The following is a 15,697-nucleotide window of genomic DNA, read 5'->3' on the forward strand; positions in this document are numbered from 1 at the left end:
TGTTGGTATGTTTGTGTGCACAGTGAATCGTATCATCCCAGGGGGCGGCCCTTATTTTATAAAATGGCAATTTTCTATTTATGATTACCCAATGGCACATACTACTAAAAAAGTATATTATTATGAAAATGGTTTATTTACATGAAACAGGGTTTTACATATCAGCTGTTTTATGCAATATCTTTTTATAGAGACCTACATTGTTTGGGGGGTATAGTTTTCCTTTAACTTATACATTACCTTGACAGGTTTGGGATGCTATGTTTTAGGATTCGGCCTTCTAACCGCATCAGTGTATAATACAAAATGGAATAGAAAAAGAAAACCTGAACACAATTAAAGGAAAACTAAACCCCAAAAATTAAGCAGAGGCTTTTTGTCATGGGAGGCTTTAAATTAGCACCAAATAATGCATTGCAAGTCATCTATCTTTGCCCAGATCAGCACTTATTGATTGTATGGGCACAATTATGTCAGTACCTCTGAGCTGGTGGGGATATAAAGATGCCAAAAATAACAGCAAGATTTTTGGAAAAACCTGTGACATTGAGGGGCTGATTTATTAACCATCACTATTATTTTAGGAGGCATACTGATGTTTTCCAATTCAATACTTTATGTTCAGAACTGTAAAAACTCATCTTCATTGTCTAAATCGTGTTTCACTGCATGTGATTTGTATCAGAGAGAAAGGATTTGGATAAGTGTTTGTGCTTAGCTAAATGTGGTAATGAGCTAAAATGTTCCTGACAAAAAGTCGAATTCACCAGTATAATCTCAAATACCTTAGCTTTTAATATTGCCTTTATTCAAAATCATTAAAGGCACAGCAACACCAAAAAAGGAAAGTGAATGAAAATATGATATAGTGTTGCATTGCACTGGTAAAACTGATGTTTTTGTTTCAGAAACTCTCCTATAGTCTATAAACAAGCTGCTGGTTAGCCATTGGGGCAGTCATTCTGAAAAAGGAGAAAAGGCACAGTGTACACAGCAGATAATAGATAAGCTCTGTCGTAAACAATGGGATTCTTTAGAATGTATCCGTTATCCACTCTGAATCCTGTACTTGAATGGCTGCCCCTGTGACTATGTAGCAGCTTGTTATATAAACTGTAGATGTGTTTCTAAAGCAAACACACACCAGTTTTACCAGTGCAGGGCAACAGTACTTTGTATTGTAATCCCTTTAAAACTCTTTCATTTTTTGGTGTTACTGTTCTTTTAATAATGTATTTTACTGACGGTATTGCCTATTAATAATTAACGTGATTGCTCTCCAATAATACACCTTTTAGGAGGTACATACCTTTTGATACCAGGGCATAAGTGGAGTATTGTTAAACAATTCATTCATTCTGAGAGGGATGAAATAGATATTATCATAAGGTAAAAGTGTTGGGTAACTCATTTGTGCTTTGACCTCATCTTCTTTTGAGTTTATGTCTGTTAAACCTTTCATGAAGAAAGCCACCGGTCTATCAGGGTACACACGGGCTGCTGACTCAATGGAACACAACACTAGATGAGGTGGATCCATCCGGTCTGTGGTCTCTACAAACATGATGCCATTCCCTGCATATAAAAAGTCCTCTGGGGAAATCTTTGCAGGAAAGAATAAAGTTTTGAGGTTGAAAGCGTTCTCTTTAATATTGACCCTATAGAGGAAGCCAACAGCCAGAATACATAGCAAGAATATTGCAGTTTTCATTGGGGTCATTGTTGAATATATAGTGATCCAACTGTAAAAAAAAAAAATAATAGATTCAGAACATACAGTATAAAGACAAGTTTATCTTTCATGATAAAACCATACATGTAACTGCTTTTTAGACTGAATGAGGAATTATAGTGTAGAATTGTTGGTGTAGTTAAGTATAATTCATATTAACATGATCTGCGGCATAGTATTAAACAGAGAATGTTTGATGAACTGAGATTATTGGCATATATTAATGGGGTGGTTCACCTTTAAGTTAAGTGTTAGTATGTTATAGAATGGCCAATTCGAAGCAAAGTTTCAATTGGTCTTCATTATTTATGGGTTTTGAATTATTTGCCTTCTTCTGAGTTTTTCCAGTTTTGAAATGGGGGTCACTGTCCCCATCTAAAAACCAATGCTCTATAAGGCCACAAATTAATTGTTATTGCTACTTTTTATTACTCATCTTTCTATTCAAGCCTCTCCTATTGATATTCCAGTCTCTTATTCAAATCAATCCATGGTTGCTAGGGTAATTTGGAGCCTAGCAACCAGATCACTGAAATGGCAAACTTGGAGAGCTGCTGAATAAAAAGCTAAATAACAAAAACCACAAATAATAAAAAATGTAAACCAATTGCAAATTATCATAGAATATCGCTCTCTACATCATACTAAAAGTTAATTTAAAGGGATCCTGTCATCAGAAAACAAGTTTTTTTCAAAATGCATCAGTTAATAGTGCTACTCCAGCAGACTTCTGCACTGAAATCCATTTCTCAAAAGAGCAAACAGATTTCTTTATATTCAATTTTGAAATCTGACATGGGGCTAGACATTTTGTCAATTTCCCAGCTGCCCCTGGTCATGTGACTTGTGCCTGCACTTTAGGAGAGAAATGCTTTCTGGCAGGCTGCTGTTTTTCCTTCTCAATGTAACTGAATGTGTCTCAGTGGGACATGGGTTTTTACTATTGAGTGCTGTTCTTAGATCTACCAGGCAGCTGTTATCTTGTGTTAGGGAATTTTATTTAAAATATTCAAAGAATACAATAATAACAAATCAAATTACAACACAGATATTTACAATTTAAATCAAATATCGAACATTAAATTTCAACAAAAAGAAAAATGAATACTATCCCACATTCTTTTGTTTATATCAGAAAAAGCAATTTCTTTGGTTTTGATATATACAATGTCCCGACAGATTGCATTTGTAACATTTGCTACTGACAGGTGGAGTTGACTGGTGGTCAGTCGGCATCTCATGTGCCACAGATGGTACCTCAATACTGCAATTATTATGTACAATGTGAGCCTGTCTTTCCCTGCCGCCCTGTTTCCCTCCACCACTCCATACAAAAACTCAGAAAACTCAAGACTTTTTAACACAGTCAGATCCAAACACCTCGCCACACTTTCCCTTAAAGAGGATGATGTTGGGCATTCTATGAGAAAGTGCTGCTGTGTCTCCTCCACCCCACACCCCGATGGGCACTCTCTATCAACAATACTGAGATATCTGAGATTACCTCTCACAAAGAGTTTGCCTTGTAGGGACAGCCAAGAAATGTCCCAGAACTTTCTGGGTAACCTTTTACTTGTGAGGAAGCAAATACTTTCCTCTAGTATTTTCTCTGGGCAGTCTTTGACACAAATAGGTGAAATAAAATGAAGATCCAGCACTTTCCAATAAATGATTTTTCTGTGAAGGGACTGCATGTCTCCTGCACTAATATTCCATTTCTTAAGGATTTTAACAGCTTGCCGTAAATTAGCATGGGGTGCAGCCTCCTCTTATCCGGACCTCTTTCACCCTGCCACTGAGTAGCCAATCTGTAATAAAAGATGATGCCCAGTCTCTAACACTGATTTCCCACAGAGACTCTCTCCTCTGCACCACCCCTCCAAAGTTAAACTTCAGAAAGATGGTGCAGGAGAAAACCACTGGACATGGCATGTCCAAGCCTACCCTCTTCTTCTGTAGGAAAGTGATCCCCCTTTTTACCGGATTGAGCCTATTCCCCCAAAGCATTTGGAAGAACAAGCTCTGGAGCCGGGCATAGAGAGATTCTGGCAACAAAAATACATAAGAATCAAAGAGAAAAAGAGGAACTAGGAAAGTCTTAAAGGAGAAGGAAATCTACAGAGGCATTTTATTGCCAATAGATTAGCTGCAATAGTGCAAGCTAGAATGCTATATTTTTTCTGTAGAATGTTTTACTATACCTGAGTAAAAAGCTCTAGAAACTCTCTGTTTGTTTAGGATAGGAGCTGCAGTATTAATGTGGTGTGACATCACTTCCTGCCTGAGTCTCTCCCTGTTCTTGGCTCAGATTACAGTAGAGAAGGGAGGGGTGGGGGGAGAGGAGCAAACTGAGCATGCTCTTGCCCAGGGCAATGAGGTTTAAACTGAAGGCAGGAAGTCTGATACAGAAGCCCATGAGTACACAATAGAAGGAAAGAAATGCCGTGTTTCTTTTGACAGGGGACTCAGAGCAACATTACTTTGGGGGTTTACTGGTATATTTAGATGGACCTTTCTGATAAGGCTTACTTTGTTTTAACCTTTCCTTCTCCTTTAATAATGTCAATCCTTTCTCTATAGGTCAGCTTCCATGATTTCCACCGCTTAACTTTTGCTAGACCAGCATTCAGTTTGTCTTCCCAATTTGCCTTAGCGAGGTCTCCCTTACCAAATTTAATGCCCAGAATTCTAACTAAGCCAAAAAATTTTGGTTAACCGCTCACCAACACCACCCTTCCTGTACTTGTCACCTGGTGCATAACGATAGAGGCTTTGGCCACCTCAAAATTCCATAGAAAAGACTTTCACTGACACACAGGATTTTTAGTTGCAGGACAAGCCCTTGCAATTTTTTAATGCAGTGCAGGTGCAACATTTTGAGGATTATGTTACACATCCACTGCAGGGTTCTAAACATCATATTACAAGCTTTTTTACCTGTGATAGCAAAAATTTTGTTTATTTTCTTAAATGCCCGTGTGGTCTGGCTTATGTGGGCCAGACTACTAGGCCCATAAAGACCAGACTGAATGAGCATAAATCTATCAGAAATTATCAGCCGGTAAAAATGGAAACAGTTCATAAAGAAGGGACAGGGATACGAAAGGATGAGAATAAGTATAAGCGGGAAACGCTGCTGGCTAAACACTTTTATACACATAACCACAGAGTGGCCCAGTTACACTGGCAAATCTTGGAAGGGGTTACATTTAAGCAGGGACAGGATACTAAAAAGAAATTGTTGCAAAGAGAGTGTTATTGGATTTGGCTATTGCAAACCAGGGCTCCCAGGGGACTTAATGAGGAATACAACTTGTCATGTTTCTTATGATAACTCCTTACTTGATACATGTTTAATAGCAACTCTTTCTCTATCAGATAATCAGATTTAAGTGATTGCCCTACAGGGACAGGTAATTTATTATGTTTCCCTTATGTCAATGAGGATAGGGCTATTTGTTACTTAATTACAGTATTGGATACTTTTTATCCTTTTAATCTTTTCAGGTATTTTGTGTTTTTTTCAATTCACTCATACACAATAATGGACTTAATACAATGGACTTTATTGCACTTATGAGCGAGTGTTTTGTTCGACTGCAAGCAGTTACCAGATTTTTTACAAATTGTGTTCTATTTATTATTCACTGTTTTAATGCGGTTTATATGTAATTATTGCCCCATGCACTTTATGCTAATTAATTAATTGCCTTTATAAACCACTCTGCATCACGTCTGTACTATGCTTGACAAAGGGGCGTGACCCCGAAACGTTGCACCTGCACTGCATTAAAAAATTGCAAGGGCTTGCCCTGCAGCTAAAAATCCTGTGTGCCAGTGAAAGTCTTTTCTATAGAATTCTAACTATACCTGGGGCCACTGGGAATTTCTCAAGCCTAAAGCTTGGTTCACCGTCTAGAGTCCAAAACTTCCGACTTTTCCTGGTTGATCTGAGACCCTGAGGCCTCAGAGTAACTTCTGATGCACTCCAAAACCTTCCCCTCCTTCTCAGGTTTTGATATTACCAGAGTGACATCGTCTGCGTAGGCTATGGACTTAAAGGATCGACCCAACAGAAACGAAACACCCCCAAGCCCACAATCCTGCAGTCTCCTCACGAATGGGTCTAACGAGAAAACATACAGAAGTGGACTCAGAGGACATCCCTGCCTCAAGCCAGCTCTCACCAAAAAGTACTCACCTTTCCAACCATTAATCAATGGGAAGCTCTTTGCCCCGCTGTACATAATTCTAAGCCATCTAATGAATTCATCCAGAATGCAGTATCTTTGCAAAGCAGCCCATAGATACTTGTGATTGAATTTATCAAAGGCTTTCCCTTGGTCTAAAGTGAGAAAGTATTTGCCCCACTGCCAAGCATTGCACCTCTCCAATGCTTCCCTGAAAGAAAGAACAGCACCAAAAATGTCCCTTCCCTCCAGTGAACAAAACTGAGAAATAGAAAGAAGAAACCCAGCCACCTCACCCAGCCTTTGTAAGAGAATCCTAGGCAGAATCTTCCTATCACAATTGAGAAGGGCAATCGGCCTCCAATTCTCAATGTGCCTCGAATCCTTCCCCTTTGATATCAGAACCAGAGAGGAGGACTGCATAGATGTAGGAAGGCGCCCCTTTGCCAGACAGTCATTAAAGACTTCAGTAAGAACCGGAACCAACTCCTCCTTAAACGTGCTGTAAAACTCTGCAGTGAAACCATCTGGCCCAGGGGCCCTCCTTTTCTGCTGTTTCTCAATCGCTTGCATTACCTCCTCCTCTGTTATCTTGGACACCAAAGGGGAAAAGTCCAAATTGTCAACGTTTGAAACTGGGGTTGCCTCCAGGAAAGCTTGAATCTTACCCTTATCCAAAACCCTTTCTATGTAAAGGTCAGTGTAGTAGGACCCCACAACCTCGAGGATTCCCTCCCTAGAAACGTCCAATTCTCCCTGAAGGTTGTAAAGGCCCCCAACCCGCTTCCTCTTAACGGTCTCCTTACAGTTCTGGTAAGGGTCCGGGGAACATGAAGTTCCATAGTCCCTCTCCAGAACCAGGGACTTAAGCCGGTTGTAGTGACACTGCCTCAACAAGTACTTAATCTGGTTAACTTTTTCTCCTGCCTCCCCATCCGAAATACAGATTTCAAGTTTCCTTCTTAGCGACCAGCTCTCTTTCTCTTTATCCCTCCCTTTCTTAAAAGAGGCAGTTCTGAAAAAGGTCCGGAAAGTATCCTTAGCTGCATCCCACCAATCCACAACAGAATCATAAAACTCTATCTTAGATATTTGTATCCTCAAAAAGTCCCTAAAACATGTCTTCACATCATCCTCTTCCAACAACTCTTTCCCTAGTCTCCAAAGCCCCTTACCAGAACTTGAGCTTCCCACTGCACCATAGTGAAAGGATAAACCTAAATGGTCTGAAAATTCTAACACCACCTCCTTAAAATTGGAAAAAGTCTCGTTTTTTTTAACAAGAATTAAGTCAATCCGACTACCTCTGGGACCACATCTATAGGTGTACTGACTCTGCCTCCCACCAAATGTGACCAAATCCACCAACCCTGCCTCTTCTATGAAGTTCTTAAAAAACAGGCACTCATATTTATTGATTGTCCCTGTTTTGTCCTTATCACATAACACCTGGTTGAAATCGCCAGCAAAAATGACTGGCATAGATGTGAATAGGAACTGTTTGACATCTAACAAGAGGGACTTCCTTTCTGCGATTGTATGAGGCCCATATATATTAATGAGCTGTAGCATCTGTCCCTCGAATAAAACATCTAGTACCATGCATCTACCAAACAGGACAACAACTACTTTCTTTATTACAAAATGCTTGTTACCCTTGAACAGAACCCCAATACCCCCCGCTGGCTCTGTACCCATGGACCAGAAAGAAACCCCTTCCCTCCATTCCCTTTTTGCCTCTCGAATATCCTGTAAGGATGAGAGCCTTGTCTCCTGGATGAAGATTATATCGGCATCACATTGCTTAAAGTATTCATACGCCAAAAAATGTCACTTTCTACTTTTGATACTACAGGTGTTAACTGTAAGGAAATCAAGGAACAGATCCATTTTTTAGTTTTTTTTCCAGGACAACATGACTCTTATCACCTGTTCTCTTGACCTGCACCCTGGGGCCCAGATTCAAATCCTCCCCTGTTTCCATGGACTCCCCCTCATCTAAAGACTCCCTCTCTAAGTCTAAAGATGTCATCCACATCTTTTTTACTCTTTTTTCTACTGGTATCTTGTACTTTGCTTTTTCTCTTTTCTCTTTCCTCCTCTATTCTATCCAGATCCTCTGTCTCTTCAACCATCTCACCCCAGGATCCACATCCCAGCACCTTAAATCTATTTTGGTCTTTGAAGACCATTTTGCCCACAATGTTCTTTCTTTTTACAGTTTTTTTCCTGCTCCCCTCTTTCACAGTTTCCCATCCCTCTTCTTCCTCTGAGCCATCACCTTCACCTGAAACAGAAGTTTCTTGGGGGGGATGTCTGTCACTTTCCGCCTGAGCACCCCCCTTTTCCTGAATGACTGGCACACCTTCTGTCATCTCTTCCCTCATTTGCTCCTCCAAATTAGGACAAGATTTCTTAACATTACACCAGGCTTCGGGGCAATTCCTGTAGGCATGACCTGTTTTTAAACACAAATTGCACCTGAAGGGCTACCATTCCCTTAGCGTTTTCTGCCTCCTCACATCGGTTTTACTAGCTTTGTTTGTAAAAGATGCCATCCCCAGATGTCACCATTAAGACGCAACACAACTGGTAACTGTATGAAGGTTTAACTGTCTCTGGATAATGTTCTTTCCCCCCCCCACTTTTCCCCCTTTATAACCCTTCTCCTCCCCCCCTTTTTATATATATATATATATATATATATATATATATATATATATATATATATATATGTATATATACATTTTTTTTTAGACCCTTTATTTTGTTCCCCTATCTACATAAAAGACACACTCTGTTAGTTGTTTGAACTATGTTCCTTTGATTGGATGGACACGGTGAGGCTTGATGACCCACCACTCTATATTCTATCAACCACCTTGTCTTGCTGCCAATCGGACACCCAAGTTTTCCTGTGACCTTGTTACTTACATCACAGGTTTTTCCACTCTATGACACTGGTCCATTAAAGCTATATAATCACTTGGTCTAGTGTGCAATACCCTTGATCCTATCCACTTACCTGTGTTTGCTCACTGTTTTGGTGCTCCCCCCACAAGGTTTTTACCCCAATACTATACAAGAGTTTTCAGTTTACAGGATCATTCAGCTTGATGTACTATTTCCATGAACCTAATCAATGCTTGCTGCTTTAGCATTCTCACTATAAGATTCTGAGCTACAATTGCCTTCATACTACCTGGTCTACTTGAGCACTCAGTTATTTATGCTCTACTCATGCACATTTCCATTTATCTAATCTTATCCACTGTTTTAATATTCCCATTATACGGTTTTCAGTTTAACATTGTACAAGTCTACCTGGATTACATAATTACCCAGTTCAATATACTATTTCATGTACTCATCTCATTTTTCTCCTATTCTAGCTCATTATTTGAACATGTTATGCAATTGTTTGTTATAGCTGGTCCCTCAGGTCATTTAGAATTACATAAATTCACTCATAGTTCTATTACTTTTACTATGAGATACCCAATTCTATGTTGCACAAAATTAATGGGTCTACATCATCACGCAGCTTTATGTATTACCACCGTTAACCTATCCAGCAACATCCTATTGCAGTTATTAGCTTTTATATACTATATAGCTATCCGTCTTGACCAATTCCCCAGTTCACTATGGTCAAATAAAACTACATAGTCTGTAATGGTCTAATACAGGCCTGTTAATCCAGCTGTCAGATAAATAATACAAGCTAACAAACCTGACTCTAGTTTAATACAATGTTTGTTACTTATTTCATTGTGGCGCCTGTTGCTCCTTTCAGCCCGATCACCATTACACGTGTCACCTTCAAGACTATTTCACTATACAATACACGTGGTGATATGGTTTAAAGGATCTCTCGGCTGTCAACATTAAATATGTGAAACTATGCAACTCTCCATATTATAGCTTATTGTGATTTGTTTTTTTGTTTTTTTTACCTAGTAGAGTCATGATCCGTGAACAGGTTTAACACCCTAAACATTCCATCGTGTGACACATTTATACCTGTCTAAGACAAGTGGGTCTATTAAACCTTAATATGTAATACGTGGTATTCTTGGCTCCCTTCAGTCGCCTGATACCTTAGCTTAATGCAGTACTCGCTATACTGATTATTATTATAGTAACTCTCATGAGCCCTATCATTCGGGCAAACCTTATAGCATTAAAGTTGACATACTTCCCCTATTAGATTTTAGCTGCCTGGCTATACACTGAGCCTTACGACTCCTGACATAATTGCAGTTAGCTCCCTACAAGATATATATCCTCTCTCACCTTTCCCCCCTTTTCTTCCTTTTTTTTTTTTTCCCTCAATATTTGTTCCCTACCTTTCTGCCTTCCTCACCAGATTACAGTTACCAACCCAATTCCTACACCTTTATATTGATTTACCCTAACAATCCTCTGGTGCCACAGAGCGCAGGAGCCCCCGTGACTTTACTCTTTACTGTGTTCACTCCCCGACGCCCGCTTAATACGTCTTACTATTTACTATAGATGTAGTGCCTTCGTACTATAGTGACATACTGTTTCCCCCTTTACCCTCTTTTTTTAACCAATTCCCCCCTTGGTTCATTTCTCCAACTTTGCCCCCCACTAAGCTCAATCACATGCCACCCACTTTAACGAAACCTAAAGATAAACCAGACTCTTTCAAGGTTATCAGTATTAACGTCAATGGCTTAAACTCCCCACAGAAAAGGATCCTCCTTTCCTCTGACCTCCAAAAGCAAAAAGCCAATGTGGCTTTCGTTCAGTAAACCCACTTTAAAGAAGGCTCAGTCCCCAAATGGAACAATAAACACTTTCCAGATCTCTTTGTGAGTAAACCACAAACCTCTAAGGCAAGAGGGGTTGCAATAGCTTTCTCTTGTAACTTTGGCTTCGTAGTGACCAATAGAAAAACTGATTCTGCTGGGCGTTTCCTTTTCATAAATATACTATATAGGTCGCATCTACACTTTTGCTAACCTCTACCTTCCCAATGTGGAACAAACTCAGGAACTCTCCCGCACTCTGGAAACTCTACAAACATTTACTAAAGGCACTTTGGTGTTAGGAGGTGACTTCAATATGCCCCTAGAACCACGTCTAGACTGTTCCACAGGCAAATCTAGCTTTTCAGCTAAACATTTATCACAATGCAAACAGTTGCTCCATTCCATCCAACTAACTGATCCTTGGCACAACTCTTATTCGAGAATAGACTACTTACTCATTTCCCATAACCATCTACCTGATGTCTTAAATTCACAAATCCTGACCAGAACATGGTCCGAACACTCTATGATTACTCTTGTACGGAGAACACCCCTACCTTCTCCTAAACAATATATCTGGCGTCTTAATGACGCCCTTCTCAGAGATGATGATGTTAAAACTGATCTACTATACCAGATAAACTACTTTACTGAAAATTCTACACCAGATGTATCTCCCTTGACATGTATGTGTCATTAGAGGTCATCTGGAAGATTAGCAAATGCACTCGCACACCCTAGCCTTGGATAGAAGATAGTCCCTGGTGCACAGCAATGGCAGAATCGGCGTCCCACCTTGAATTGACGATGCAAAAGAAATTCACTGGCACACAGGTAGTACTAGCAGGGTAAACCCTTGCTGTTTTATTCGATGAATAGCAGCATGCAACGTTTCGGGGTAACCCCCTTTATCAAGCATACAGACACATTATGCACATACCAATTTATAGTGTTAAAAGACAACGTGACCAATAGTGAGGGCGTGGTTAACAATAATTAATTAATTAGATAATAATTCGTTAGAATACAATTAATAGAAACGAAAGTGCAATAGCCAATAAATACATTTAATAAGATAAAATATCATAATAAGTGGAATCTCCTAAAAAACATTTTCATAAATACGGTTGTGTATAAATTCATTGGTGAAACAAGTGAATGTCAATAGGGTAAAAAATTAATTTAAAAAAATCGTTATGAAAAAGTCCAATAGAAAAAGTCCATATGGAAAATTATCCTTTAGAAAAATCCAAGGAAAAGTCCATTAGAAAAATCCAATAGGAAAAGGAACATCCTATAAAAAATAGCTTTGATATAGAAGGTAAGGGTTTCTTTATTATACACATCCAGGAAAAAAGGTAAAAAATTATACAGAGTATCCAAAATCCAGGAAAGGAAGTATAGCAACCAAAAAAGTATCCAAAAAAGTATCAAGGACAGAAGGCAACATTGAAATAGACACATTTTACAAGTAATAGAGACAATATTGGGAAAGCTAGATCACTATCTTACCCTAAATAAGGAGGGGTTCTGTCCCTGCTACAGCTCCAGCAACTGATTATCTAAAATAGAAAAAGGAAAAATTGTTATTGCAATTACAAAAAGCAGGCCATATTAAACTCTTCGTTTAACCCCTTAGGGTGACGTGTTTGTAGAACCCAGATCCAGAAACATTCCCTTTGCAATAATTGTTTTTTCCTATCCATTCCTAATTTAAAGTTAACTTTCTCCAAAATCTGCCATCTCAATTGCGACAATTGATGACCTTGTGTAAAAAAATGTGTTGCCAACAGAGTTTCAGATTTTGCTTTGTCCGATCTTTCATCAGACTTTTTGGAGAGGGTCTGCGAAATGGGGGGTAAGGGACGGTAAGTGCGGATGCTTGATTTGTGCTCATTAAGCCTCAATTTCATGGCCCGGCTGGTTTGACCAATATATAATAGCCCGCATGGGCACTTAATGCAATAGACAACATCTTTAGTGTCACATGTAAAAAAACTTTGAATAGTGTGTTTAGTGCCCAAATGCGGGTGTGTGACATAACTCCCTGGGATAATGGCGTTGCAGTGACTGCAATTCCTGCAAGGGAAAGTGCCAATGCTTTGAGTGCCCAAAAGATTACGTCTCCCTTTCATTGGACAAGCCTTACGTTTAATTAGTTCACCCACATTACGCCCTCTTCGATATGAGAAGAGGGGTGGAGTTTTATACAATTGCCCAAATTTTTGGTCAGTACCCAAGATTTTCCAATGCTTCAATATTACATTGCGATAGAATTTGGAATTTGTGTCAAAAGAGGTTACAAACGGAATTCTCTGGGATTTAGCATTTTTCTCTTTGGCCTTCTTAATTAAAGTTGATTCCCTAGGGATAATTTCCACCTCTTTCTGAGTGGATAAAAGGATGGATTCGTCGTAACCTCTCTCTACAAATTTATTTATCATTTTATGGGATTCCGACTGATACAAATCGGGTGTAGATGTGATGCGTTTCACACGCAATAACTGGCTACGTGGGAGGCCCTTAAATAACCCAAGAGGGTGAAAGCTCGTTGGTCTCAGTAAATTATTTCTATCGGTGGGTTTGCTATACACCGAAGTGACCAATGAGGATTCACTAACTTGTATCAACACATCTAGAAAATGTAGTTCAGATGGATGAGCCTCGAATGTAAACTTAATGGTAGCATGAACACCATTAAGATAAGCCACAAATTCATGTAAAGCATTAATGTCACCACGCCAAATGAAAAACGTATCATCGACATATCTCATGTAATCCTGGATGAAATGGTTATAGGAGCAATTGGAAAAAATGAAGGTTTTCTCAAAATTATCCATAAAGATGTTGGCATAGGCTGGTGCCATGTTGGCACCCATGGCACAGCCTTGCAGTTGTAAAAAATATTCATCCTGAAAACGAAAATAGTTTTTGACCAGAACCATCTCCAATAGTTGACAAATAAATGTAACTTTATGTGGTGGTAAATCCGACTCAGTCAGGTACTTAAACATGCATTCGATACCTTCATTATGGGGAATAGACGTAAAAAGATCTTTAACATCTAATGAGCACAACAAAAAATTTGTTTCAGATGGCAGTGTTAATGTATTCAATCTTGTTAAGAATTCTGTGGTATCCGTTAGACATGGTTTTAAAGTAGGGAGAATTTCTTGTAAAAAACCATCAATGTAGATAGCAGGCGGTTGCCAAATGGATCCCACGTTAGAAACAATAGGTCTTCCCGGTGGCTTGACCAGACTTTTGTGTACTTTCGGCAGAAAATAAACATAAGGTGTTTTGGGATGTTTCTCAATGAGTAACTGGAGGATTTCCTCAGAGAGGATTCCCTCCATTACAGCGCCATTCAGGAAAATATTCAGTTCATTTTTAAACTTAGCGGTGGGATCCCCATTCAAGCTTAAGTAGTGTGTTGTATTACCTAATTGGCGGGTTGCTTCAGTATCGTAATCAGTTTTATTCATGATCACAGTACCACCACCCTTGTCGGCCTTTGTAATGAAGATGTCAGAGTTATTTTGCAATGATCTCAATGCCATGCGTTCAGCATGAGAAATATTTTGACGCAAACCGTACTGTTTTTTATTCATATTAGCATTATGCCTACTGACATCAACCATTACCATTGCCTCGAAGGTATCAATAGTGGGGTAGCTACCTGGAGGAATAAAGGTACTTTTTGAACCCAATTTGCTCTTTAATTGCTTAGAAAAAATATCCTTCTGGTTCATATACCTTACCAAAAAAATGGGCCTTAAGTTTGAGTGATCTCACAAATTTGAATAAATCAACTGCAAAAGAAAAAGGTGCAGCGGTATATGTGGGAACAAAATTAAGTCCCTTATCCAGTACAGATAATTCATTAGTCTCAAGTTTGTATGAAGATAAATTAATAACCGTGTTTACCTGCGGTAGTATCTCCCCGTTCGTGGTTTCGTTTGGGGCCTGTCTTCTGCGACCTCTCCTGGTCTTTCTTTGTCTTTTTTCCGGTCCTTTCCTAAAAAAGAAGCAGATGAACTCTGGGAAGAAGCGGGTGAAGAGAGTTCGGAGTCTGATTGTTGTGTAGCCGGTCTCCGTGATGAACCAGTGGGGGAATAGCGCTGATAGCGAAACGGCCGCCTGGCGTCCCTCCATGTATAGACTTCTCCAGTTTCGTAATCCCTCGTGTCCCTCCTGAATTTGCGAAGTTTGAGTTGCAGTATCTCCTGTTGTAGCTTCTCGATCTTGCGGTCCAACTCCTGCACAGTTGTACTGCTTGCTGTCCCAGCCTTCGCCTTGTATTCGTCCTCTGCTACATGTATTTGTTGTTGCAGCTCCTTCTGCCCGGTATGTAGTTGCTGAATAGTCAGGGTGATAAGATCCAAACTGCAGCGGTTCAGTATCCCGCGCCATTTTGTGAGGAAATCCTGATCCCCGCGGAACAAAGCAGGTTGCAAAGAAATGCGCAAGCCTCGTGGGATCCTTTGTGCCCTTGCGTATTCGGTAAGAGAGGCTGAATGCAATCCCCATACTATATCGCGTCTTCTAAGTTGCTCCAATTTACGCAGTAGATCCGGTTCAGAGGGTGACGATACTTGCGGTAGGCTCTGGGACGCGTGCAGGATCCTTTTCCTTTCGGCTTCAGTGAAGCTGTACGTATCGGCCTTACGATCTGTAGTTGCTGCAATGTCGGCAAACGACATTCCGACGATGGCGTCGACGGGGTGCTGAGAGCGGTGCCGAAGGAAACCAACTGGAAGATTAGCAAATGCACTCGCACACCCTAGCCTTGGATAGAAGATAGTCCCTGGTGCACAGCAATGGCAGAATCGGCGTCCCACCTTGAATTGACGATGCAAAAGAAATTCACTGGCACACAGGTAGTACTAGCAGGGTAAACCCTTGCTGTTTTATTCGATGAATAGCAGCATGCAACGTTTCGGGGTAACCCCCTTTATCAAGCATACAGACACATTATGCACATACCAATTTAT

General features: G+C 39.9%; 1 protein-coding gene across 2 annotated transcripts in view; it reads right to left on the reverse strand.

Moving 5' to 3' along the window:
- LOC108717152 (alpha-1,4-N-acetylglucosaminyltransferase) overlaps positions 1-15,697 on the reverse strand; it is a 45,623-nt gene that overhangs the window by 10,869 nt on the left and 19,057 nt on the right. The window contains exons 2-3 of one of the 2 annotated variants that reach the window (XM_041563507.1): positions 12,216-12,265; positions 1,310-1,742 (exon numbers count right to left, since the gene is read on the reverse strand). In XM_041563507.1, the coding sequence (XP_041419441.1) occupies positions 1,310-1,720 (411 nt within the window). In that variant the 5' untranslated portion in view covers positions 1,721-1,742; positions 12,216-12,265. The remainder of the gene's footprint in view (positions 1-1,309; positions 1,743-12,215; positions 12,266-15,697) is intronic. The other variant, XM_018263971.2, reaches the window with a different exon arrangement.

Source organism: Xenopus laevis, chromosome 5L, assembly GCF_017654675.1.
Source record: "Xenopus laevis strain J_2021 chromosome 5L, Xenopus_laevis_v10.1, whole genome shotgun sequence".
NCBI classification, from domain to species: domain Eukaryota; kingdom Metazoa; phylum Chordata; class Amphibia; order Anura; family Pipidae; genus Xenopus; species Xenopus laevis.